The 27,336-nt window shown below is 45.7% G+C and overlaps 1 protein-coding gene across 5 annotated transcripts in view; it reads right to left on the reverse strand.

Annotated features, from left to right (window-relative positions):
- Positions 1 to 27,336, reverse strand: part of CERS3 (ceramide synthase 3) — a 198,604-nt gene that overhangs the window by 33,794 nt on the left and 137,474 nt on the right. For all 5 annotated transcript variants that reach the window (XM_077263362.1, XM_077263363.1, XM_077263361.1 and 2 more), the window contains one exon: positions 9,415 to 9,532. In XM_077263362.1, coding sequence (XP_077119477.1) covers positions 9,415 to 9,532 — 118 coding nt within the window. The remainder of the gene's footprint in view (positions 1 to 9,414; positions 9,533 to 27,336) is intronic.

The raw sequence follows: 27,336 nt of genomic DNA on the forward strand, positions 1-27,336 counted from the left end.
CAGAGCTGTAATAGGGAACCCACAGACGTGTATGGACCCTTACTGTACCTCTGCGTGCCTCTGATTTTGTATGGAGGCAGAGATTTTTTTTTTAACATCAGTTTGTGTGCAAATATGATAAAAATCTATATTAAGGTATTTAACATTAGAAGTATTTTTCAAGTAGGGAATATCCCTGACACGCCTCACCTGGAGAAGCACAATACGCTGGCACGTGGTGTGTCTGACAGCGGATTATCCCCTATGCCCCAGGCAGTAAGAGCTCCTGCTCACACAATCCAAGCATAGATTGTGGGGAGTCCGGGAAGACAACTGTGCAGTCCAGCTTAGGGGTTACCTGTCCTAAGAAACCATTTACAAATGTCCTGCTAGGAAACCCGGAGTTATTGTAGGACCATTATCAGTGGAGGATCGAACATCATGCATTATGATGAAGTAAGGGTTGCAACACCCTGACATCAATCTAAAAGAATAAAGAAATGTATGCAACATACAGATAAACCTGACAGCTGACTTTTTGGGTATATCCACTATTAATATCCAATTGCTCCATTTGTATGTGGCCGTCAATTCTGTAAATGTCCTGCAGCAATCCTGATGACAATGTTTAATATTCCAGGAAACCAAAAATGTTTTGCATGTCTGTACAATATGCAACATGAATGATTTGCACAGGCAAATTTCAGAGTAATTCTGATCCTCTTCTGTGTGTATGCATGGCTCGCTCACAGGACAGTATTTTCGGTCCGGGTGCTGTCCGTGGAAAAAAAACGCGACAGCACTCAGACCAATGTTATTCAATGCGGCAGTGCAGAAGAGCGATTATATACACTGACAGTGAACTTCTTCTGTACATAGGATGACACTCACCCACTCCAGTCTATTCGTGCATGAAAAAAATAAATAATCAGATGCCATAAGGAGCTAAAGTAGAGTGTGATTTTTATAGACACAATGAAATTCTGTAACATCGGAAAGTGTAAATGGTCTTGTAAATGATTAATAGCTGCTGCTGCCACTTTTCTGGATGAAACTTTTATATGCAGCGAACCGACCTTTAATGCAAATTTGTCACCAGATTTCACAACACAAACTGTACACATTTAACAGATCTCTTAACCTGATGATGTCGGTGCACTTGTTTTGAAAATTCATGTCAAAATAGTTTTATAATCTGGAAATTAAAAAGTTGTCCAGTTGTTGAATGAAATCTCTCATGGGTCCAAGTGTACTGACTGAAGCATCATGCACTGAGCAGTACGAGACCTCAGCTGTCAATCAGATCAGGTGGGTGGAGAATGAGATAAACATTCATATAAGGATTACACAGCCATTCTGTCAAGGATTTTCAAAGTAAATACACCGGCCTCGTCAGTTCTACAAGATGTATTTATAGGGAATCTGTCATTAGGCTTTTGTTTTGTAATCCGAGAGCTGTATGATGTAATATGCGTAATTGCAGCGATGTGTCACTTGCTGGTCTGTATGCTGTCTCTCTTTTTGATACAATCACTGTTTTCTCTGCTTCAAATCTAGCAGAGGTCTGAATGCGGAGCCCCGTATATCCCCCCCACACCACTGAGCAGCAGCTTTCGGTGTACTATGTATATTGACAGAAAGCTGCTAATCAGTGGTGGGGGTTACACAGAGCAGTTGACTAGGAGGCACAAGACACCTAGTCCTGTAGTGATCATCTGCTGATAATACACTGATTTTATTGAAACAGCAACACACAGCCTAATAAATGACACCGCTATAATCAGGGTCTCTGTCCCTACATCATGCTGCTCTCAGACTACATAGCAAAAAAATTGCTGTCCTATTCCATTTAATAATAAATGCAGCTTGCTCACTATATGCAGTGCTTCTGCTGGTGAGACAGATACTTTAGTAAGGGTTGGTTCTCAGCATAGTAGCCATGAGACGGGCTTTAACAGAAGTATAAAGCGGTCCTTGCATGTATGCTTGTGTCTGTGGGTGTATGAGGCCTGCTCTTAGGAGGTTACATGGAGGAAAGAGTGCCGGATACTCAGTGGCATGACAAAATTGTAGTTCATGGAGTGCTTGTATACATAGGATATAGCTTTATGATTCACATCAACATCTTGTATATATAGGATATAGCTTTATGATTCACATCAACATCAAACTACTCAACAAAACCTTATTAAAGAAAGTCTCTCACCCTCACAATGCGAATTAAAATCACTTATATGTGTGTGTAGGAGACTTTGCCCTATGAAAACAATACCTGAAGTATAGATTTTAGGGGTTTAGTTGTCACAAATTAGGTGGCTTCTGTGCACCTTTGACATGGCCAAGGGCTTAGTGCAGCATTGTGCTCCCTCAATTTGCATAATGAGCATTTTGTCATATCTTGATTGACAGCGCTGAAGTGACGGCTTCCGGAAACTCAATCAGTGGCTCTGCACCTTTGCATCGCTCTCTCCGGTCTTCCGTACAGTACAAAGCGGCAGCTCATAGACAGTGTTTTAAGGGCAACAGATTCCCTTTAAGGCAGCCACCAAAAATTGAAGTAAAAAAAAATTTCTAGAGAAAAAAAGTCAATTATCATAGTATGGCAGGGAACTGAAAATGTATCACAGAAAAATGAGGTATCTACAGAGAACTGGCATTGGCCATGCAACCTCTACTGGTACCCAGAACAACCCTAACAGACCCACGTGCCGCGATGGGCACAACCAGAGGGTACAACTACTCCTTACGGAGATCTCCAAGCTGGCGTACAGTAGATCTGTTGTACACCAAGAATTTTGGCCACAAGTTGTTTCTTAAAGACAATAACTGATTCTCTGAATCTATTTTAATCAATACAATGGGAGAATTTTGGTCCAAAACTCGCACAGCTGTGATTATGCAACAGCGAGCAGATAAAATTAACCTTAGAGAATGGATGCTCAAAGGTTTCAGAAACAGCATAATCTCTGTCACCAGGATTAGTAGGTATCAGGCACTTCTTGGTTGTCACTATTGAGAAAGACTCGTTTAGTTAAATGAACTGACCTCCTTTTATATATTGTAACCCATGTTATAAATATCTGGAGCTTTCGTCACAGCTTTTCTAGCAGTCTCAGTTCACAGACCCAGTTTTTCCATCTTCATATTTTGATTCCTGGCAAACTCATCCCAACCTCATTAACAAATGACTATTTATATTCTAATACACACAAATATAGCCGTCTATGGTATTTTTATTTTCACTGCATCTCATTCATTTTAGCTTTCGCTTCCAATGTCCACTCGACAAGACCTAACCCGCCACTCATCTCAGTGCAAGAAGAGCACTACAGTCACATTTAAAGTAGAAATTCTAACAAAAACTGAAGTTTTCCACAGTTCAAAAGATATATATAATATACTGTATGTATTTTAGAGAGGAAAAAAATATATTGTTCTTGCGCTATATAGAATGCATAGATCGAACACCGATGTAATGTGGTTACCTGTAAGACTCACAGGGGCACCACGTGACCTGGATGCTACGCAGGTCCTGCCAGCTGCACTGAAACTAAGCATCGCGCATCGTTCACCGGCCGGGACAGTGCGCTCAGGACGCATACACCAGCCTTCTGCCCAGGAAGTGACAATAAGTATATGAAAGCCTTCTCTTCATCTTCAGCAAGGTTGTTTTTATATTTTATGGATCAAGCTACACTTGTGCCTGGACACAGGTACTGAACTCTTACCTTTTAGTCTGCAGGTTTAGCCACCACACTGCTTCATTGCACGTGTCCTTATACACATATATATAATTTTTAAAATAGCGGAACACGTTCTCTAGTTTTCAGCGTTACCTGTCCCCCACAGCACCTGTTTTCTCCCTCTTGTGATATGTCCATTTATATACAGCAATACAGCAGTATACCTTCCAGTTAGTTTAATTTTTTTGTAATTTTAAGTCCTCTTTTTTTTACTTTCTTTAGACTCCAGTTCATATCGACATATCTCTATTCGTACCTATTTAGCACCGAAATCTCATAAAAGCTGTCCCCATAAAGCCAACTCCTGTCTTACAGGTAACCACATTACATCGGTGTTCAATCCATGCATTCTATATAGCGCAAGTACAATATATTTTTTTCTTCTTGTAGTATCTATATTTCCCTAAGTGGTTTAGGGCTATACTTGCAGCTGATTTTGTGCATCTACAATATCTCCACTACATATCAAATATACTGTATTTTAGAGAGGAGTCAATTTATTAGCACAACCCTGGTCCAGCAACTATCACAATTTCATATATAAAACACACACATACAAACTGTGAAGCATATGGGGGGGATTCAATGGCAGATTACAATCCTCCTTCAGCATGTGTAGCTGTAACAGGACACCTGGCTCAGCAAGTAGTCCAGCCTCACCAGCTTCTAAGTGAAAGCTAACACCCTCATCACCGTAGCTTATATCCAGGCTCATACAGTATGACCTCCTGTGGGAGCCCATGCTGTGTAACTGCTTTGTCAATGTTAGATAGGATTTCATAAGGAGATTTAAGGAATATATGGAACTATCGTACGTCCTAGCCACACACCAGTTATATTTTAAAGATCTCTGGAACAGGCAGAACGCATTCCAGGGTGTCGATCCATTCTAGAACCCCAGGGTGGAAAGATTTGAAGAACAGCTAGTAGAAGCCAGGTAGCAAAGCTGCGTTTGATCTCCAAGCGTAACAGGGACTTGGCCACATCCAGTGGCACCAGAACTGCCACTTCATGACTTTCTGTTGGGAAGTTATGATCTTTCATGGGTTTTGGGAGAATACGCTACAAACACCCAGGAGCAGGAGATAAAGCCCATCCTGGGGTTGGAATGGAGTAACCGACCAAGGGGATAAAGGCTTGTGTAAGGTCATGTGCTCTCTTCTCTCTTTGTCATGCTTGCTGTTCACTTTTAAAAGGAGGCCACGTCGAGTAACGTACTAGAAGGAACGGGAACTAGCTAGTAGCCCATGCCCCCACGCAAACACAAACGAACATCAAACCAATAATTGACATCACACATCTACTTATATCTTTTGTGCTTCACCTGTATTTTCATATCTGACTATTGTATATAATGCAATGTCAAGAGTGCCCGTTAGGCAATCAAATATATCATTTAACCTTGGGCTGCTCTTATCTCGATCTACAAATCCACACCTGTCCTGTATTTTCGGTTTTAACTTCACATGCTACTGGGCCTGGTTTCTGGCCCTATATAATCCCAATAATGGACCAGGCTTCTATCTAACAAGGAACTGGTGGCAGTCTTACCGGGCTGACAGCGCTCCCTTTCACTGGTTAAGTGAAAGGGGCCTCATAGCCTTTCAGGGTTGCGTGTGACTGTGACACCATGTCAGTGTGGGCCACCTTCACTCACTCCCCGTGCCTCCCTTGGCCCGTGTAGACAGGGGGTGTCTGTGTAAAGCTAACCTTACATATCCCTAGGAGGTGTGGAACGTCACATTGGTGCAAGTTGGGAGACCATACTGCGTGACCCCTCCAACATAATAGTGATGTCAAGTGGGGGTGGTGAGGTGTGGCTTTACAACACATACAGTGAAGGAAATTATTATTTGATCCTTTGCTGATTTTGTAAGTTTGCCCATTGACAATGACATGAACAGTCTATAAATTTAAGGGTAGGTTAAATTTAACATTGAGAGACAGAATATCAAAAATAAAACCCAGAAAATCACATTATATAAAATATACTAATTTATTTGCAATTTGCAGTGAGAAATAAGTATTTGATCAAATATCAACCATTAAAAGTTCTGGCTCCTACAGACTAGTTAGAATGATGCTCCTAATCAACTTGTTACCTGCATTAAAGACTGCTGTCTTACACAGTCACCTTTATAAAAGACTCCTGTCCACCAACTCAATGAATCAGTCAGACTTTAACCTCTACAACTTTGGCAAGACCAAAGAGCTTTCGAAGGATGGAATGGGCTACAAAACCATAAGAAGCTGGGTGAGGAGGAGACAACTGTTGGTGCAATAGTAAGAAAATGGAAGAAATACAAAATCGACATCGATCTGGGGCACCATGCAAAATCTCACCTTGTGGGCTATCCTTGATCATAAGGAAGGTGAGATCAGTCTACAACTACACAGGGGGAACTTGTTAATGTTCTCAAGGCAGCTGGGACCACAGTCACTTTGAAAACCACTGGTAACACATTATGCTGTAAAGGTTTAAAATCCTGCAGTGCCCGCAAGGTCCCCCTGCTCAAGAAGGCACATGTGCAGGCCCATCTGAAGTTTGCCAATGAACACCTGGATGATTCTGTGAGTGATTGGGAGAAGGTGCTGTGGTCAGATGAGACAAAAATTGAGGTCTCTGGCAATAACTCAACTCAACGTGTTTGGAGGAAGAGAAATGCTGCCTAGGACTACTTCACCACATCAATGGGAGAATGGATGGAGCCATATACCGTAAAATCCTGAGTGACAACCTCCTTCCCTCCGCCAGGACATTAAAAATGGTTCGTGGCTGGGTCTTCCAGCAAGACAATGACCCAAAACATACAGTCAAGGCAACAAAGGAGTGGCTCAAAAAGAAGCACATTAAGGTCATGGAGTGGCCTAGCCAGTGTCCAGACCTTAATCCCATAGAAAACGTATGGAGGGAGTTGAAGCTCCGAGTTGCCAAGCAACAGCCTCAAAATCTTAATGATTTAGAGATGAACTGTAAAGAGGAGTGGACCAAAATTTCTCCTGACGTGCGCAAACCTCATCACCAACTACAAAAAAAGTCTGACTGCTGTGCTTGCCAACAAGCATTAAGTCTTGTTTGCCAGAGGGATCATATACCGTATTTTTCGGATTATAAGAAGCTCCGGATTATAAGACGCACCCCAAATTTTGAGGAGAAAAATAGTAAAAAAAAATTTTTGGTACTAAAATGGTAGTGCTTCTTATAATCCATGCGTCTTATTGCTTACTTATTGGTGGCTTATTATTACTTATTGGTGGCTGCGGTGAAGCGGGGTCCCAGGCTGGCTGCCTGAGGAAGCAGGAGTGGGGTGATGATGCAGGCTGGGATGAGGGGGTGTTCCGATGTGCGGCGCACCGCTGTGGGTGTCAGACGCTGCTGCGGGGGCCCTGCCGACATTTTGTGAAAGGCTAGAGCCCCCGCAGTTCCATGGTTTCCTGTGCGGTGGACTCCGGGAAAATGGCCACCAGGGGGCGGCGCATGCGCAGATGGAGATCTCGGCACCAAGATCTCAGGAGATGAGATTTCAGCTCGGAGACCCCCTCATTCCAGCCTGCAGCAACGATACCGGTAAGGTATATCCGCATTATAAGACGCACCCCCATTTCCCCGCCAAATTTGGGGGAAAAAAGTGAGTCTTATAATCCGAAAAATATGGTACTTATTTCTCACTGCAAAATGCAAATAAATTTATATAATCTATACAATGTGAGTTTCTGGATTTTATTTTTGATATTCAATCAATGTTAAAATTAACCTACCCTTAAATTTATAGACTGTTTATGTCTTTGTCAGTGGGCAAACTTACAAAACCAGCAAGGGATCAAATACTTATTTCCGTCACTGTACATATACACTACTCACAAAAAGTTAGGGATATTTAGCTTTCTAGGGAAAGTTCAGGGTGATCCTAAAATGCACTTTAACCTTTTTAGGTGAACTTAATGTAGCCTTCTCTTAACCTTTTAATGCCCGTGTCCAACTGTTCAATGTTTCAGTACTTTTTGCACAACTTGCTGTTCTCTAACAAGGAACTCAATGGCAAAATTCACAACAGGCGTTTGATGCATGAATCTCCCAATACAGTTTTAGTTCAATTAAAAAATTAGTATTAAACAATCCTCCTCATCATGCTGTTCACATTTTGACATCATGAGACCAAGACGAATACCTAACAATTGAAGAACAGTACCTCACCATTGCGAGACTTCAAGCAGGTTGTTTTCAGACGGATGAGGCCACTGAGCTTAGAGAGACACAGAGTCATCAGCAGATTGTAACGGAGATACAGAGACTGGAAAAGTCAGAGAGGCAGAGAAGTGGACGTCCTGTGGCCACATCCCACAGTGATGACCGCTTCATTGTGAACAATGCCCTTCAAAACCGTATGACGAATGACACACAACACCAGGCACATGTAAGGGAGGTGAGAGGCACCCAAGTGTCACGTCAGACCATCCGAACAGTCTACATCAGCACAGTCTGCGTGCTAGACGACCTGCAAGGGTACCTGACCACATCACCATCGTCTTGCATGGGCCAGAGAGCATCTACCCTGGACGAGGGACCAGTGGGCCGCAGTGCTGTTAACAGATAAAAGTCGATTCAAGCTGAGCAGAAATGATGGGTGCAAACAATGTTGGTGACGTAAATGAGAGCGCTATGTATCAGCCACTGTTGTCACCAGACGAGTCTTCGGTGGTGTTACAGTGTGGGCAGGTGTCTAGTCAATACAGAACTGCCCTAAACTTGTGATAACCACTACTACTTTAAGAACATCCCATCATTGTGCCTCTGCATGGACAACACAGGCCTAATTTCATCTTCATGGGCGACAATGCGCTCATCGAGGTTGCATCATTAGGGAACGGCTGCTGGAGACTGGGGAGCCTCAAATTTAATAACCTGCACTTTCTTCAGACTTGAATTCCATAGAGAACCCAAGGGATCAGCTGAGTCACAGTGCAGAGGCTCGCAACTCGGTACCCGAGAACCTCAATGACCTGAGGGCCGCCGTTCAAGAGGAGTTGGATGCCTCGGCAGACAATAACTCCACTTGTGAACAGCACGAGACATCAATGTCCAGCTGTAACTGATGCTCAAGGCCACATGACAAGTTATTGAGACATTTACATTTTTGTTGGGGTATACCCACCATGGTTACTGGCTTTGTTTCAACAAATTATTTGAGATGAGAAAATCTCCATTGCAAGCTTCTACTTAAAGCCCTACTTTTAGGATAAAACATAACTCTAGCGTGAACTTCTTACATTTTCCATAAATTTAACCCGAAAGCCAAATATCCCTAGTGTATGTGTGTATATATACACACATACACACACACTATATGTATATAATTTGCAGGAGATCTTCAAGGGAACCAGTGAATTAAGGTTCCCTGAAAAAGCTCTCAAAGTTTGCCTTGTGGTTAGCACGCCAGACCATGGTGAGATCATTTTAGACAAGCCTTGCAGCTCATAGTTATGTTCAGAAGGACATGAAAGTTGACTACAGAAGTCAAGTCTGTATATATCCTGTGGTGTGTTTTGTGGATTAGGCACTGGTTATTAGATGGGACTGTACAAGTTATGTTTTTTTGCTCTGTAGCACAACACAAGATCTTGGGGATAGTGCCCATCCTTTATCAGAATAATACACCACTCTGCTTTATGATACAACTGCTGAAACACTTACTTGAGATGGGTGTTTAGAGCTTGAGATGTAGAAATTTTCCAAGACTGGATTAAGTGAAGCTTTTTGTCGGACTTTGCTCTTTATCCCCATGGCTCTGGCCACAGGTGTAGCAATGGCTCTGTGGATAGGAAAGACAAACATTGTAAATGAGACTTTGATATCCAGAGTGTTGGCAGGAAAAAAAAGTATAAAATACGTACTTTTTTGGCTTGTTTGTGTGAATTTTTATCCCCATTAATTTAAATGGGTGATAAAGTCTCCAAAACTTCTAGCCCCTCCCAATTAAGCCCCGTTCACACGTTGAATATTTGGTGAGTTTTTTTACATCGGTATTTGTAAGCCAAAACCAGGAGTGTGTGATAAATGCAGAAGTGGTGACGTGCTTCTATTATAATTTTCCTCTGACTGACTTGGTTTACAAATACTGATGTAAAATACTGACCAAATACCGAATGTGTGAACGTGGCCTAAGGTAACGTTCACATTTGCGTTGTGCGCTGCAGCGTCGCCGCATGCGTCATGCGCCCCTATATTTAACATGGACGCGCATGGACATGCGTTTTGTTGAGTTTTGTGACGCATGCGTCTTTTTGGGCGCACGCGTCAGGGTGCAGAGGACGCAGCAAGTTGCATTTTTTTTTTGCGTCCAAAATCATGCAAAAAAAGGACGCATGCGTCACAAAACAATGCGTTTTGCATGCGTTGTGCGTTGCGTCGCCGACGCAACACACAACAACGCAAATGTGAACGTAGCCTAACAGATTAGTTACATACTGATCTGAAACAGTGTACAGGCTCATACAGTTTCATTTGATTCCTATGCTGATCTGTGCGCGCACTCATGTAGGAACAGAGAGCTTCAACCTGCTGAACGGTGATCTTCAGAAAAGTTTTTAGAACGATCAGTGGAGGTCTGTGGACCCAGACTCCCACAAATCTGAATTACGAACGGACATTGACAGAAGAAGGCCCCCCGTGCAAGAACAATATATGGACCTTTTGTAGTCCAATAGCTCATCATAGTGCACACTTCCTACTTTGGAGGTGGAATTGGACCCTTAAATCTTGAGCCCTTGTGCAACAACTGGTCACTTTTAACCTGGTTTCAGATCCTCTTTAAATTAGGCACTATAGACTTTAAAGTAACCTATTCCCACCATTATAAGGGCTTCTTCACAAGTGCTGTGTCTGCGCCCCACTTCCCCTGCATGTTAGGGTCATACCAGTGCTATTAATGTAAGAATAATGGTGTGCACTCAAGTCAGGGACACGGAGGTGCTGGTAAAACGGACCGTGTGGTCTTAGTCAATCATGTAGAGAAATTTACAGCACACTCAATTCTGGTATGATGCAAAAAAAGGTTTGTGCCAAATTTATTCAAACATAATATACAAAAGGTTGCCACATTGATACTTGTAGAAAGAACCCAATGTGGCAACCTTTTGTATATTATGTTTGAATAAATTTGGCACATACCAGTGCTATTGACATAGTGATCGGCTTTTGTGATAGCAGTCAGCTCCCTGATCCCTGTGTCTGCTTTGCAGACTGCATAAAACAATTCTATTCATAAAAGAAGCATTTTGGCCCATAAGTACAGGTTACATCATTTAAAAAGGTTAGAAAGCTTTACTGCAAGGACTTGGTGATTGTAACCTGGCTCCTTATTGTAAGATTTATACATCGCTTTTGTCTGTTATTCGGGACTGCAGTTTACTCGGCCAATACTATAAATTCCGATAGCTGTCCTTCAGAAGAATTGCTCCCAATCACTGGCCCACGTACGCATGGAAGTATGATTGCCACCTTTTTCACACAAGTTTACCGGCCATAGATATAAAAAGAGGTCATCCGAGTGCAGTCCGATGGGGTCCACAGACTCATTGAGTTGCATGACTGAGTGCGATCTGAATATCGCATTAATCTCGAGCAGGCTGCAATTATTTTTCCTGGGACCAGCGCAGTCTGAGGAAAAAAAGCTGACGTGTATGACCCCATAGACTATCACTGGTTCCAGTGAGGACCAAAAATGCGGTCGTCTGCACCTAGCCTTAGGGTGATTTATTGACACACTTTGGCTTTATGCGATTTTGTGATAATTTTGAAAAAATAAAAATAAAAAAGGAGGACCAAACTATACAATAATGACAGAGGCCAAAAGGATGTATGAAGCAGACAGACACTGCAACGTGCAGAGTAAAAGCACCTACAGTTAGGGAGCATACTGCTCTGCTTTGTAGTCACAGGGCTGCAAACTGTGCTAGCTCTGCTGACGTTCCCATTAGGCCACATTCACACATTATTTGGTCAGTACCGTAATTTACCTCAGTATTTGTAAGCCAAAATCAGGAGTGGGTGAGAAATAAAAGAAGTGGTGACGTGTTTCTATTATACTTTTTCGCTCCTGGTTTTGGCTTACACATACTGATGTAAAATACTGACCAAATACTGAATGTGTGCACATGGCCTTACAATTCCCCCTGCTGGTGCCAATCCCACACTTGACCTACCCCTGACATTTAGGCTGCGGTCACGCTAGCAGCATTTGGTCAGTATTTTACCTCAGTATTTGTAAGCCAAAACCAGGAGTGGAACAAACAGAGGAAAAGTATAATAGAAACATATGCACCACTTCTGCATTTATCACCCACTCCTGGTTTTGGCTTTCAAATACCGATGTAAAATACTGACCAAATACTGATAGTGTGCCCATGGCCTTATAGGGCTAGATGGCAAGGCAAAGGAGTAGTAATTAGTGATGAGCAAGCATACTTGGTAATGCTCATTACTCGCACGAGCATCACTGTACGAGCGGTACTCAGTGAGCACCCAGCATTTCCAGGTTTGCTAAGTGGGGGCTTGGGTCCCTGCACTGCATAATTGGCCCTCTTTAGAGAGCCAATCAACATGCAGGGATTGTCTGCCACACACTAATGCCGTAGCCATCTTGGTTGTGGCATTACAGTGATTGGCTGGCCGCACAGCGTCATCAGGTGTATAAGAGACCTAGCAACGCCCTGCTCGGCGTATTCAGCTCCTGATTCAGACAGTGTAGGGACAGGTGCTGCCGAGATTGGGTCAGATTTGGAGGTTTATCAGTTAGTGTGGGTATACAATCATATTTTACACAAATCCAGCTAAACCAACAGTCCTTCTAAGGGCTCATACTCACTTGCGAGAAAAAAGGACGAGTGCAATCCGATAAAAAAAATAAAAAAAAGTCGGATTGCACTCGGACCAATGTTATTCAATGGGTGACATCTCATCTGCGATTTTTTTCTCTGCTGTATGTAAAAGCTAAAAACAAAGTTGAGTGGCGCTATGTATTATAGAGTAATTACCTCAGCTGCGAATAAAACAATCTCCACCATTGATTGTATATACGTTAAATGAATCTAAAAGATTGGATATAGGTTATATCCGTATTCGCGCTTGTAAAAACCCAGGGAAAGTATATAAGAGGCTTGCGCTGAACTGCAATCAATGTTGGATTACTTCATAAAAAACATGCAGGGTAACATGTGAAAATGACTCTAAATTTAATAAATAATGATAAAAGTCTTACCCTGTATTACTGTTCAGACCGAAAAAAAGATGCTTGATTGCAAGTTCACGCTGAGCGAAATGCCTTGGTTGTCGGATATCTATATGTTGTTCCCAGCAGCGGTTATGCTGAAGGATGATAGATCGCTGGTTCTGTCCGCATGCGATGGCTGTCTCGGCCGATGGCAGCCCACCACTGCGTTCAGCTTACACAAACTGTTTGCCAGAGGCTGAGGTATGGGAAAGTCAATGTGGAAAAGCTGGGTAACGTACAGCTTTAGGCCATGTTCACACGCTGCGGTTTTTACCGCGGAACCGCCGCGATTTTGATGCTGCGGGTCCGCAGCAGTTTCCATAGCGTTTACATTAACATGTAAACCCTATGGAAACCGCAAACCGCAGTGCACATGCTGCGGGAAAAACCGCGCAGAAACGCAGCGGTTTACAACCCGCAGCATGTCACTTCTTTGTGCAGAATCGCTGCGATTCTGCACCCATAGGAATGCATTGAACCGCTTACTTCCCGCATGGGCTGTGCCCACGTTGCGGGAAGTAAGCGGATAATGTGCGGGTGGTACCCGGGGTGGAGGAGAGGAGACTCTCCTCCAGGCCCCGGGAACCATAAAATAGTGTAAAAAAAAGAATTAAAATAAAAAATGAAGCTATACTCACCTCTCAGCGCTGCCCGCGGCCGTCCGGTCTCAGTTGCTGTGCGAGCAGGACCTGCGGTGACGTCGCGGTCACATGACCGTGATGACGCCGCGGTCACATGACCGTGACGTCACGAAGGTCCTTGTCGGCACAGCCGCTTGCAGCGCCGGGGAGATCGCGACGTCAGAGGGTGAGTATAGCCAATTTTTATTATTTTTTACATTACTATTGATGCTGCATATTGCTGCATATGCAGCATCAATAGTACAGCAGTAATCCCGCAGCGGAAACCGCGGAACAAACCGCGATAAATCTGCAGGGATAACCACAGCGGTTTTGCCCTGCAGATTTTCAATTCCGCTGCGGGATTAACCCGCAGAGGAACCCGCAGCGTGTGAACATGGCCTTAATCTGCCAACTGCGGCGACGTTTCGGTATAAACCTTTATCAAGCTTGATAAAGGTTTATACCGAAACGTCGCCGCAGTTGGCAGATTAAAGCTGTACGTTACCCAGCTTTTCCACATTGACTTTCCCATACCTCAGCCTCTGGCAAACAGTTTGTGTAAGCTGAACGCAGTGGTGGGCTGCCATCGGCCGAGACAGCCATCGCATGCGGACAGAACCAGCGATCTATCATCCTTCAGCATAACCGCTGCTGGGAACAACATATAGATATCCGACAACCAAGGCATTTCGCTCAGCGTGAACTTGCAATCAAGCATCTTTTTTTCGGTCTGAACAGTAATACAGGGTAAGACTTTTATCATTATTTATTAAATTTAGAGTCATTTTCACATGTTACCCTGCATGTTTTTTATGAAGTAATCCAACATTGATTGCAGTTCAGCGCAAGCCTCTTATATACTTTCCCTGGGTTTTTACAAGCGCGAATACGGATATAACCTATATCCAATCTTTTAGATTCATTTAATGTATGTAAAAGCTCATGTCAAAGCTCATGTCAAAATCGCATTGCAATTGGATAGCAATCGCAATGCACTCGGATGTAAATCGGATGCTAGGTGTGAAAATCGGATGCTAGGTGTGAAAATCGCATTGTACTCGCACGACACTCGCATAGCACTCATCCGTTTTTTTGGGTCCGGAAATTGGACCTTTTTTTCCTCACATATGTGTATGAGACCTAAGGACTAATTACGGAGTATATAGATTGCAGTGCTAGGTAGGCAGGGGAGTGTATGTGGCTCTATACATATCAGTGCAAGGCATGCAGGCACTGTATGTGGGCAGGGCCGCCATCAGGGCATTACTGCCCTGACTGGCGTATGGGGCCTGGTGGGCAGAGGGGGCCCGCATCGGGCCCCATCTCATCTGCCCATCGGGCCCAGTTCCGGGCCCCGAGACGCAGGTTTTACTGCTTTGCGGGCCCGTCTGGGCCCGCAAGGCATTAGTTATGTTGCCGGCGTATGACGTCATTGTCATTCGCCGGCGAGTCCGCGCTGAAATGCCTGGGATGGACATCGGCGCTGGAGCCCGGCCAGGTAAGAAGAAAGCTGGTTTGTTTGTTTTTTACTGAATGCGGCAAGCCCGGGGCAGATTGGAGATACAGGGGGCAGGAATGAAGAAAACACAGGGGGCAGGAATGAAGAAAACTCGGGGCAGAATGAAGAAAACTCGGGGCAGAATGAAGAAAACTCGGGGCAGAATGAAGAAAACTCGGGGCAGAATGAAGAAAACTCGGGGCAGAATGAAAACAGGGGGCAGAATGAAAATGGGGGCAGAATGAAGAAAACACAGGGGACAGAATGAATAAAACACAGGGGGCAGAATGAATAAAACACAGGGGGCAGAATGAATAAAACACAGGGGGCAGAATGAAAACAACACGGGGCAGAATGAAAACAACACAGGGGCAGAATGAAAACAACACAGGGGGCAGAATGAAAACAACACAGGGGGCAGAATGAAAACAACACAGGGGGCAGAATGAAAACACAGGGGGCAGAATGAAGAAAACTCGGGGCAGAATGAAAACACAGGGGGCAGAATGAAAACAACACAGGGGGCAGAATGAAAATACAGGGGGCAGGAATGGAAACAACACAGGGCAGGAATGGAAACAACACGGGGCAGGAATGGAAACAACACGGGGCAGGAATGGAAACAACACGGGGCAGGAATGGAAACAACACGGGGCAGGAATGGAAACAACACGGGGCAGGAATGGAAACAACACGGGGCAGGAATGGAAACAACACGGGGCAGGAATGGAAACAACACGGGGCAGGAATGGAAACAACACGGGGCAGGAATGGAAACAACACGGGGCAGGAATGGAAACAACACGGGGCAGGAATGGAAACAACACGGGGCAGGAATGGAAACAACACAGGGGGCAGAATGAAAACACAGGCAGAAGGAATGGAAACAACACTGGAAGAATCTGGAACACGGGGCAGAATGAGACACAGGGGGGCAGGATGTGAGACACAGGGGGGCAGGATGTGAGACACAGGGGGGCAGGATGTGAGACACAGGGGGGCAGGATGTGAGACACAGGGGGGCAGGATGTGAGACACAGGGGGGCAGGATGTGAGACACAGGGGGGCAGGATGTGAGACACAGTGGGGCAGGATGTGAGACACAGGGGGGGCAGGATGTGAGACACAGGGGGGCAGGATGTGAGACACAGGGGGGCAGGATGTGAGACACAGGGGGGCAGGATGTGAGACACAGGGGGGCAGGATGTGAGACACAGGGGGGGCAGGATGTGAGACACAGGGGGGCAGGATGTGAGACACAGGGGGGCAGGATGTGAGACACAGGGGGGCAGGATGTGAGACACAGGGGGGCAGGATGTGAGACACAGGGGGGCAGGATGTGAGACACAGGGGGGCAGGATGTGAGACACAGGGGGGCAGGATGTGAGACACAGGGGGGGCAGGATGTGAGACACAGGGGGGCAGGATGTGAGACACAGGGGGGCAGGATGTGAGACACAGGGGGGCAGGATGTGAGACACAGGGGGGCAGGATGTGAGACACAGGGGGGGCAGGATGTGAGACACAGGGGGGGCAGGATGTGAGACACAGGGGGGCAGGATGTGAGACACAGGGGGGCAGGATGTGAGACACAGGGGGGCAGGATGTGAGACACAGGGGGGCAGGATGTGAGACACAGGGGGGGCAGGATGTGAGACACAGGGGGGCAGGATGTGAGACACAGGGGGGCAGGATGTGAGACACAGGGGGGCAGGATGTGAGACACAGGGGGGCAGGATGTGAGACACAGAGGGGGCAGGATGTGCGACACGGAAGCAGGATGGGAAACACGGGGCAGGATGGAGACAGATGGGGCAGGATCATGGGGACAGATGGGGCAGGATCTTGGCGACAGATGGGGCAGGATCTTGGCGACAGATGGGGCAGAACCATGGGGACAGATGGAGCGGGATCATGGGGACAGATGGAGCGGGATCATGGGGACAGATGGGGCAGGATCATGGGAACAGATGGGGCAGGATCATGGGAACAGATGGGGCAGGATCATGGGAACAGATGGGGCAGGATCATGGGAACAGATGGGGCAGGATCATGGGAACAGATGGGGCAGGATCATGGGAACAGATGGGGCAGGATCATGGGAACAGATGGGGCAGGATCATGGGAACAGATGGGGCAGGATCATGGGAACAGATGGGGCAGGATCATGGGAACAGATGGGGCAGGATCATGGGAACAGATGGGGCAGGATCATGGGAACAGATGGGGCAGGATCATGGGAACAGATGGGGCAGGATCATGGGAACAGATGGGGCAGGATCATGGGAACAGATGGGGCAGGATCATGGGAACAGATGGGGCAGGATCATGGGAACAGATGGGGCAGGATCATGGGAACAGATGGGGCAGGATCATGGGAACAGATGGGGCAGGATCATGGGAACAGATGGGGCAGGATCATGGGAACAGATGGGGCAGGATCATGGGAACAGATGGGGCAGGATCATGGGAACAGATGGGGCAGGATCATGGGAACAGATGGGGCAGGATCATGGGAACAGATGGGGCAGGATCATGGGAACAGATGGGGCAGGATCATGGGAACAGATGGGGCAGGATCATGGGAACAGATGGGGCAGGATCATGGGAACAGATGGGGCAGGATCATGGGAACAGATGGGGCAGGATAGACACTCATGAGGGCAGAATGGGAAGACATATGGCTGGAGCCAGGAATTAGATACACGGGGCAAGGCTGGGGGATATTATTACCATACGGGCTAATTAAGGGATATTATTATTGCAGTGGTGTATTTATTTTATTTTTGGAGGATACTGTTTTAAATGGGGGGGGGGGGGGCGCGGTCCTGTTACTGTGCAGAGCGACACTATGTTAAGTAAAATTAAGTAATGTGTTCTGCAAGCAGAGCTCTAGATAACTGTGTTATTTCCTGCAGAGACGACTCCTGGCTGGAGGAAGTGATGGTGGTCTGTGCTGGATTAAGATGAAAAGCGAAGCTGAAGGAATACACCTATAGACGTCACTGGTGAGTCAGTGCGTTACCTGTACACTGACACTATACACTGTATACTATATACAGCGGTCCTGTGTACAATGTCACCAGTGATCACTGTATTATCTATATACTATACAATATATACAGAGCTCCTGTGTATAATGTCACCGGTGATCACTGTATTACCTGTACACAGACACTGCATACTTAGTACACATCTCCTGTGTATAATGGCCCTTTTAGTGATAGTATTGTGGGGGTTTTTTTATTAATGATCAGTATTTTAATATTCAGTGTGGTGGTAATATGTTGTCCGGCCATGGTGTAGCGGTATTTGTTCCCTGTATGTGGTATTATTCGTCACCATGTGGTGGTAATATGTGGTCTGGTCATGGTGTGGTGGTATTTGTTCCTTGTATGTGCTATTCTTCGGTCACTGTGGTGGTAATATGTGATCTAGACATGGTGTGCAGTGTATTTGTCCCTTGTATATGATATTATTGGTCATATAAAAAATTGAAAAATAAAAATATACCTAAATTGTATTGCATATTTTAACAAATTTTTAATAGGTTAGCGTACAGTAGAGCTCGGCCAAAATAGTCTGCCTTGTTGTGGTGGCAGATTAGAAAAATCTTTTGGCTAAAACAAAGGCTGCCAGCTATATGTGTGATCTGGTGATGGCAACTTTTAATGTGTGATTGGTGAGAAGTGGAGTTTTTTCAAGAGAGAGCGGTGGGACTGGATAGTTTGAGAGGTGGAGGCGGGGCCGGTGTGGAGCCTGGGCGGAGTTTCAAGGGGGCCCCGAAAATTTTGCCAGTATGGGGACCCGAAATTCCTAGTGGCAGCCCTGTATGTGGGTATATAGACATCATTGCATACATCAAGAGGGTCCATTCCATTACTGTCTGCTGCTGCTGCCCATTACATATATACCTAGCTGCAGGTATCAGTTGCTAGTTAGAATTTTTTCGGCTTCTTAATCCAGATTATTTTATTCCAAAGCAATCCAGAGCCCCTTTTTTGTTTTTGTTTTTTTTTGCTTGTTGACACTGCAGACTACAGCCAGATCCTTTTCATAGTACAGGGTGAAAATCCAGTTATTTTAAATGGATTTGCCCGTCCCAGCCATCACATCTGAGTGCACAGAAAATTCTGGCTTTTTTTGTGGTACTGTAGTATTTTTTGGAGTGTCTTATCCAATTTTTTTTTACACCATTTTGCTGCCCAAAAAATATTTAGCTGCCAAACAAATATTTCGCTACAGTTCAGATATTTAACTCTGTGTTTTGTCTGCCACAAGGGTCCCATATCATTGCGCTAAAAATTGTACCATTTCAGGTCTCCATCCCACTGTATTAACTGTCTGTTACCCTAGTTCTAAACAGTATTTTGGGGTAAAAAAAATAAAAATAGGCCACATATTAACCCCTTCATGACCCAGCCTATTTTGGCCTTAATGACCTTGCCGTTTTTTGCAATTCTGACCAGTGTCTCTTTATGAGGTAATAACTCCGGAACGCTTCAACGAATCCTAGCGATTCTGAGATTGTTTTTTCGTGACATATTGGGCTTCATGGTAGTGGTAAATTTAGGTCGATAATTTCTGAGTTTATTTGTGAAAAAAACGGAAATTTGGCGAAAATGTTGAAAATTTCGCAATTTTCACATTTTGAATTTTTATTCTGTTAAACCAGAGAGTTATGTGACACAAAATAGTTAATAAATAACATTTCCCACATGTCTACTTTACATCAGCACAATTTTGGAAACAAATTTTTTTTTTGCTAGGAAGTTATAAGGGTTAAAATTTGACCAGTGATTTCTCATTTTTACAACAAAATTTACAAAACCATTTTTTTTAGGGACCACCTCACATTTGAAGTCAGTTTGAGGGTTCTATATGGCTGAAAATACCCAAAAGTGACACCATTCTAAAAACTGCACCCCTCAAGGTGCTCAAAACCACATTCAAGAAGTTTATTAACCCTTCAGGTGTTTCATAGCAGCAGAAGCAACATGGAAGTAAAAAATGAACATTTAACTTTTTAGTCACAAAAATGATCTTTTAGCAACAATTTTTTTATTTTCCCAAGGGTAAAAGGAGAAACTGGACCATGGACGTTGTTGTCCAATTTGTCCTGAGTACGCTGATACCTCATATGTGGGGGTAAACCACTGTTTGGGCGCACGGCAGGGCTCGGAAGGGAAGGAGCGCCATTTGACTTTTTGAATGAAAAATTATCTCCATCGTTAGCGGACACCATGTCGCGTTTGGAAAGCCCCCGTGTGCCTAAACATTGGAGCTCCTCCACAAGTGACCCTATTTTGGAAACTAGACCCCCCAAGGAACTTATCTAGAGGCATAGTGAGCACTTTAAACCCCCAGGTACTTCACAAATTGATCCGCAAAAATGAAAAAGTACTTTTTTTTTTCACACAAAATTTCTTTTAGCCTCAATTCTTTCATTTTCACATGGGCAACAGGATAAAATGGATCCTAAAATTTGTTGGGCAATTTCTCCTGAGTACGCCAATACCTCATATGTGGGGGTAAACCACTGTTTGGGTGCATGGTAAGGCTCGGAAGGGGAGGCGTGCCATTTGACTTTTTGAATGGAAAATTAGCTCCAATCGTTAGCGGACACCATGTCGCGTTTGGAGAGCCCCTGTGTGCCTAAACATTGGAGCTCCCCTACAAGTGACACCATTTTGGAAACTAGACCCGCCAAGGAACTTATCTAGATGCATAGTGAGCACTTATAACCCCCAGGTGCTTCACAGAAGTTTATAACGCAGAGCCGTGAAAATAAAAAATAATTTTTCTTTCCTCAAAAATGATTTTTAGCCCAGAATTTTTTATTTTCCCAAGGGTAATAGGAGAAATTGGACCGCAAATGTTGTTGTCCAGTTTGTCCTGAGTACGATGATACCCCATATGTGGGGGTAAACCACTGTTTGGGCATATGCCGGGGCTCAGAATGGAAGTAGTGACGTTTTGGAATGCAGACTTTGATGGAATGGTCTGCGGGCATCATGTTACGTGTGCAGAGCCCCTGATATGCCTAAACAGTAGAAACCCCCCACAATTAACCCCATTTTGGAAACTAGACCCCCCAAGGAACTTATCTAGATGTGTGGTGAGCACTTTCAACCCCCAAGTGCTTCACAGAAGTTTATAACGCAGAGCCGTGAAAATAAAAAATAATTGTTCTTTCCTCAAAAATTATGTTTTAGCAAGTAATTTTTTATTTTTGCAAGGGTAACAGGAGAAATTGGACCCCAACAGTTGTTGCCCAGTTTGTCCTGAGTACGCTGGTACCCCAAATGTGGGGGTAAACCACTGTTTGGGCGCACGTTGGGGCTTGGAAGGGAGGGAGCACCATTTGACTTTTTGAACGCAAGATTGGCTGGAATCAATGGTGGCGCCATGTTGCGTTTGGAGACCCCTGATGTGCCTAAACAGTGGAAACCCCTCAATTCTAACTTCAACACTAACCCCAACACACCCCTAATCCTAATCCCAACTGTAGCCATAACCCTAATCACAACCCTAACCCCAACACACCCCTAACCACAACCCTAACCGCAACACACCCGTAACCCTAATTCCAACCCTAACCCTAATCCCAACCCTAACCACAACTGTAACCCCAACACACCCCTAACCCTATCCGTAACCCTAACCACAAGCCTAATCTTAACCCTATTTCCAACCCTAGCCCTATTTCCAACCCTAACTCTAATTCCAACCCTAACCCTAAGGCTGTGTGCCCACGTTGCGGATTCGTGTGAGATTTTTCCGCACGATTTTTGAAAAATCTGCAGGTAAAAGGCACTGCGTTTTACCTGCAGATTTACAGCAGATTTCCAGTGTTTTTTTGTGCGGATTTCACCTGCGGATTCCTATTGAGGAACAGGTGTAAAACGCTGCGGAATCCGCACAAAGAATTGACATGCTGCGGAAAATACAACGCAGCGTTTCTGCACGGAATTTTCCGCACCATGGGCACAGTGGATTTGGTTTTCCATAGGTGTACATGGTACTGTAAACCTGATGGAAAACTGCTACGAATTCGCAGCGGCCAATCCGCTGCGGATCCGCGGCCAATCCGCTGCGGATCCGCGGCCAATCCGCTGCGGATCCGCAGCCAAATCCGCACTGTGTGCACATGCCATAACCCTAACCCTACCCCTAACCCTACCCGTAACCCTAACATTACCCCTAACCCTAACCCTACCCCTAGTTCTAACCCTAACCCTAGTGGAAAACGAAAAAAAAAAAAAAAAATATTTTCTTTATTTTATTATTGTCCCTACCTATGGGGTGATAAAGGGGGGGTTTATTTATTATTTTTTTTATTTTGATCGCTGTGATAGAACCTACCACAGCGATCAAAATGTACTTGTAAGGAATCTGCCGGCTGGCAGATTCGGCGGGCGCACTGAGCATGCGCCCGCCATTTTGGAAGATGGCGGCGCCCAGCGAGGAGACGTACGGACACCGGGAGGATCGGTAAGTATGAAGGGGTGGTGGGGGGGTGGATCGGACCACAGGGGGGGTAATCGGAGCACAGGGGGGGTAATCGGAGCACAGGGGGGGGGGTGAATCCAAACAAGGAGGGAGCGGACAGGAGGACGGGGGAGCCGGCAGGCGGACGGAGGGGACCGGACCCCATAACGGAGGACTGGGGGGGCGATCGGTGGGTGTGGGGGTGTGGGGTCACTTCAGTATTTCCAGCCATGGCCGATGATATTGCAGCATCGGCCATGGCTGGATTGTAATATTTCACCAGTTTTTTAGGTGAAATATTACAAATCGCTCTGATTGGCTGTTGAAAGTGAAACTGCCAATCAGAGCGATCGTAGCCACGGGGGGGGTGAAGCCACCCCCCCTGGGCTGAAGCACCACTCCCCCTGTCTCTGCAGATCGGGTGAGATTGGAGTTAACCCTTTCACCCGATCTGCAGGGACGCGATCATTCCATGACGCATACGCTGCGTCATAGGTCGGATTGGCACAGACTTTCATGACGCAGCGTATGCGTCAAAGGTCGGGAAGGGGTTAAACATTGTGGTTTCTCTGTCAGACGCCTGATCTATCTGTGGGCTACATATTTGGGCATTTCAGGCCTCCATTCCACTGTATTTGCTGTCTGTTTCCCTAGATCTAAACAGTATTTTGGGTTAAAAAAAAAAATACAACCACATATTGAACATTGTGGTTTCTCTGTCAGACGCCTGATCTATCTGTGGGCTATAAATTTGGGCATTTCAAGCCTACATTCAACTTTTTGGCAGTGTGTTAGCCTAGCTCTATACAGTATTTTTCTGTTTAGATTAAAAATATACAGGCCACCTATTGAACAGTGTGGTATCTCTGTCAAACACCTCCTCTATCTGTGGGCTACAAATTGTTGCATTTGAGGGCTCCTTTGAACTGGTTTTGCTGTGTCTTACCCTAGTTATTAACAACAGTTTAAAAAAATTTTTTTTACCTACCTGGTTTTTACGCACACTGATCACGTATAAGTTTGCTTCAAATTCAGCCATTTGTAGCGAACGTGGAAATATTGTAGTAGTCCATTTAAAATGGGCAAGGCGCGTGGCAAGGAAAGTGGACGTGATGCTGATGGTGCTTGCTGAAAGTGGGCCACAACAAACACCCACATCTTCTCGTTTGAACTTCCTGTCCCAATTACTACCGCAGCACATTACTATTGAACCCAGAGCAGTGTCAAAAGGTTGTTGGTTGGATAGCGAATAATGCTTTGGCACCACATCTTCCACACGGTCAAGTCTGAGTAGCTGTCAGTGTGGACCGCATATTACTCACCCTGATCCTCCTTCCTCCCACCATGCCGAGTGCTCGGAGACAACTGATCCCACACTTAGACACTCCGAAGAGCTGTTCACTTTTTAATTTATAGATTCGGGACTCTCGGTGCGTCCACTTGAAGCTGGGCAAGATGAGATCGCATGTAGCGATGCCCAAATATTTGAGCAGCCACGGTCACATGAAGGCGACATTGGGAAAGTGTCACAAGAGGTGGGCGATGATGAGACACAATTGCTAGCAAGTCAGGAGGAGGACTAGGGTGCGGATGTGGAAGACGAGGTGGTGGATAATATAGTAACTGACCCAACCTGGGAGGAAATGCAGAGCGAGGACAGCAGCACACATGGGGAAGGAGGCATAGCAGCCCCAACAGGCACAAAGAAGCAGTGTGGTGGCCGCAGACAGAAGGCGTGCATCCGTTCCCCGTAACACCAACATGACGGAAGTTGCTATTCTGACGTTAGATCTTCCAGAGTCTGGTAGTTTTTAAAGACTCTGCCGATAACCCCAAACAGGCCATTTGCACCACCACCTACTAACCTGACCACCACCAGCATGATTAGGCACATGGCAGCAAAGCACCCGACTTTGTGGGCTGAAACCTAGGCTCCAGGAACAGTGTCTGCGGGTGACACCACTGCTTCTTCCACTGTTGTGCGTGCAAGCCAATCCCCTGTCCACGGTGCATGCGAAGATGCCTCAAGCCCTGCACCTGTCGTTGCCCACAGTCAACTAGCACCATCATCAAGCACGTCCACGTCCTTGTCCCAGCGAAGCCTTCAGTTATCCATACCCCAGTCATTGGAACGCAAGCGGAAATACGCAGCCAACGCCCCACAGTACTAAATTAACACATTTCTCATCTGCTTGCACTTGAAATGTTGCCTTTTAGGCTCGTGGAGATGGAAGCTTTCCACAACCTGATGGCGGCGGCCATCCCAAGGTACTCTGTCCGCAGCCGCCACTATTTCTCCCAGTGTGCTGTAGCGGCATTACACCACCACATTTCCCACAACATTACCCGTGCCCTCAACAATGCTGTTACTGGGAAAGTCCACCTAACCACAGATACGTGGACAAGTGCTTGTGGGCAGGGACGGTACATCTCACTGACGGAACACTGGGTTAACATAGTGGAAGCCGGGACACAGTCGGACCTTGGGATGGAACGTGTCTCCCCGACACAGAGGATTGCGGGCCCTACGTCAATCAGAGTTGCCCCCAGTCTACAGCTCCTGCACCTCCTCCTGTTCAGCTTCCATCTCTGAAATGAGCACATCAGTCACAAGCTGGAAGCACTGCCTCAGCCAAGCGGCAACAGGCTGGGTTGAAGCTAATCTGCTTAGGTGACAAACCGCACAATGCTGAAGAGTTGTAGACAGCTCTGAAAGCAGTCAGATTTGTGGCTGACACCGCTGAACCTACAGCCAGGCATGGTCATGTGTGACAATGGCCGGAACCTGGTGGCGGCTCTGAGGTGAGCTCATACATGTACCATGCCTGGCCCATGTGCTTAAACGGAACCTGTCACCCCCATAATCGAAGGTGAGCTAAGCCCACCGGCATCAGGGGCTTATCTACAGCATATCTACAGCCTTATCTACAGCCACATGTAAAATCACAGAAGAATTTTCTTCAGTGTTTTGGGTCAGAGTTTGGTCTGTTTTTACCATAAATCATGTCTTCAATTTGCCAAAAACAAATTGCAAAGCTTCTTCAACCCACTGTAATGTTAAAAACGAACATCACAATGGTTTCACACAGATGGAGGCGTGTGCGGTCTGTGATTTTTTCATGGACCCATAGACTTGTATGATTAATTTTGATCCATCTATAAAAAAAATATAGAAGTGTAAACAGCCCCATAGTTTACAATCGGTACCATGTCTGAATGTGGCCTAAGTTTGCCATTTTCTACCTGTAGGAACTAGATCAGTTAGCTCTCTTAGGCCATGTTCACAAGTTGCGTTTTTTACGCGGATCCGCAGCGTTTTTGATGCTGCGGATCTGCAGAAGATTCCCATGTGGTTTACAGTACCATGTAAACCTATGGAAAACCAAATCCGCTGTGCACATGCTGCGGAAAAAAAACACACGGAAACGCAGCGTTGTTTTTTCCGCAGCATGTCAATTCTTTGTGCGGATCTGCAGCGTTTTTGCACCCATTGACTTGCATAGAGTCGGGCACATCCGCAGCAAAACCGCAGATGTAAAAAAGATCTGCGGTTTAGCTGCGGGTGAAACGCTGCAGATCGGGAGGGGGAAGTGTGTGGGTGGAGTGTGGGCGGAGACTGTGCGCGTCGGTGTGTGCGGGCGGGGTCTGTGCAGGGCTGTCGGGGGTCTGTGCGGGCCTTCTCGGGGGTCTGTGCGTGACTACAAGTCCCATCGGGCTACGCCTGCTACAGTGACAGTGATTGACACATTTGCAAATGATGGGACAGTAGTAGTCCCATCATCCTGCTAATGTGTTGAATGTAAAAAAAACAAAACACAAAAATATAACATGCAACAGAACATACGACATATAACATACAACATATAACATACAGTACATTCATACATTACATACTGTACATACATATAGACAGTACATACTCACCATCACCTTGATCCCTGAAGCCAGTGTCACCTGTAAAAAATATTAAAATAATAAACAAACACTATACTCCCTGATCCGCAGAAATCCAATTAAAACGAGTGTCCCACGACGATCTCCCGTGGAGAGCAGCAGCATTAGCTGATGCGACCGCTCTCCAGGGGCTCCAGGAATACAATGACGGAAGGTATCCTTTCGCACTGTATTCCTCCGCCACTGTAAAAAATAGTCCCTAGTCTCATTTGGGGCACTGCTGTGTGAGAAAGTTCCCACGCAGCATTGCCATAAAGCGAGAGAGTGAACTACAGTAACCTCTTCAGTGATGCACTGCAGGAGCCATTGTCTCCTGTCAGTGTGTCACTGAAGGTCTATAGAGCAGTGACATCACCCGATGTCACAGTTCTATAGGGGAGATCGTCGTGGGATACTCGTTATTAATTGGACTGCGTCGGACAGGGAGTATACGGTTTATTATTTTACGAATTTTGCAGGCGATCGAGTATGGTAAGTATAGTTCAATTAAGGCTGCTTTCACACTAGCGTCGGTACGGGCCCGTCGCAGTGCGTCGGGCCGACGTACCGACGCATGCTGTGAAAGAAAAGCACAACGGGGGCAGCGGAAGCAGTCTTACGACGCTTCCGCTGCCCCATTGTAAGGTCCGGGGAGGAGGGGGCGGAGTTTCGGCCACGTATGCGCGGTCGAAAATGGCGGACTAGACGCACAAAAAAAGGTTACATGTAACTTTTTTGTGGCGGCGGTGCACCAAAACACAACGCAACCGTCGCACGTAATGTAAGTCTATGGGGAAAAA

This window comes from Ranitomeya variabilis, chromosome 5 (genome assembly GCF_051348905.1).
Source record: "Ranitomeya variabilis isolate aRanVar5 chromosome 5, aRanVar5.hap1, whole genome shotgun sequence".
NCBI classification, from domain to species: domain Eukaryota; kingdom Metazoa; phylum Chordata; class Amphibia; order Anura; family Dendrobatidae; genus Ranitomeya; species Ranitomeya variabilis.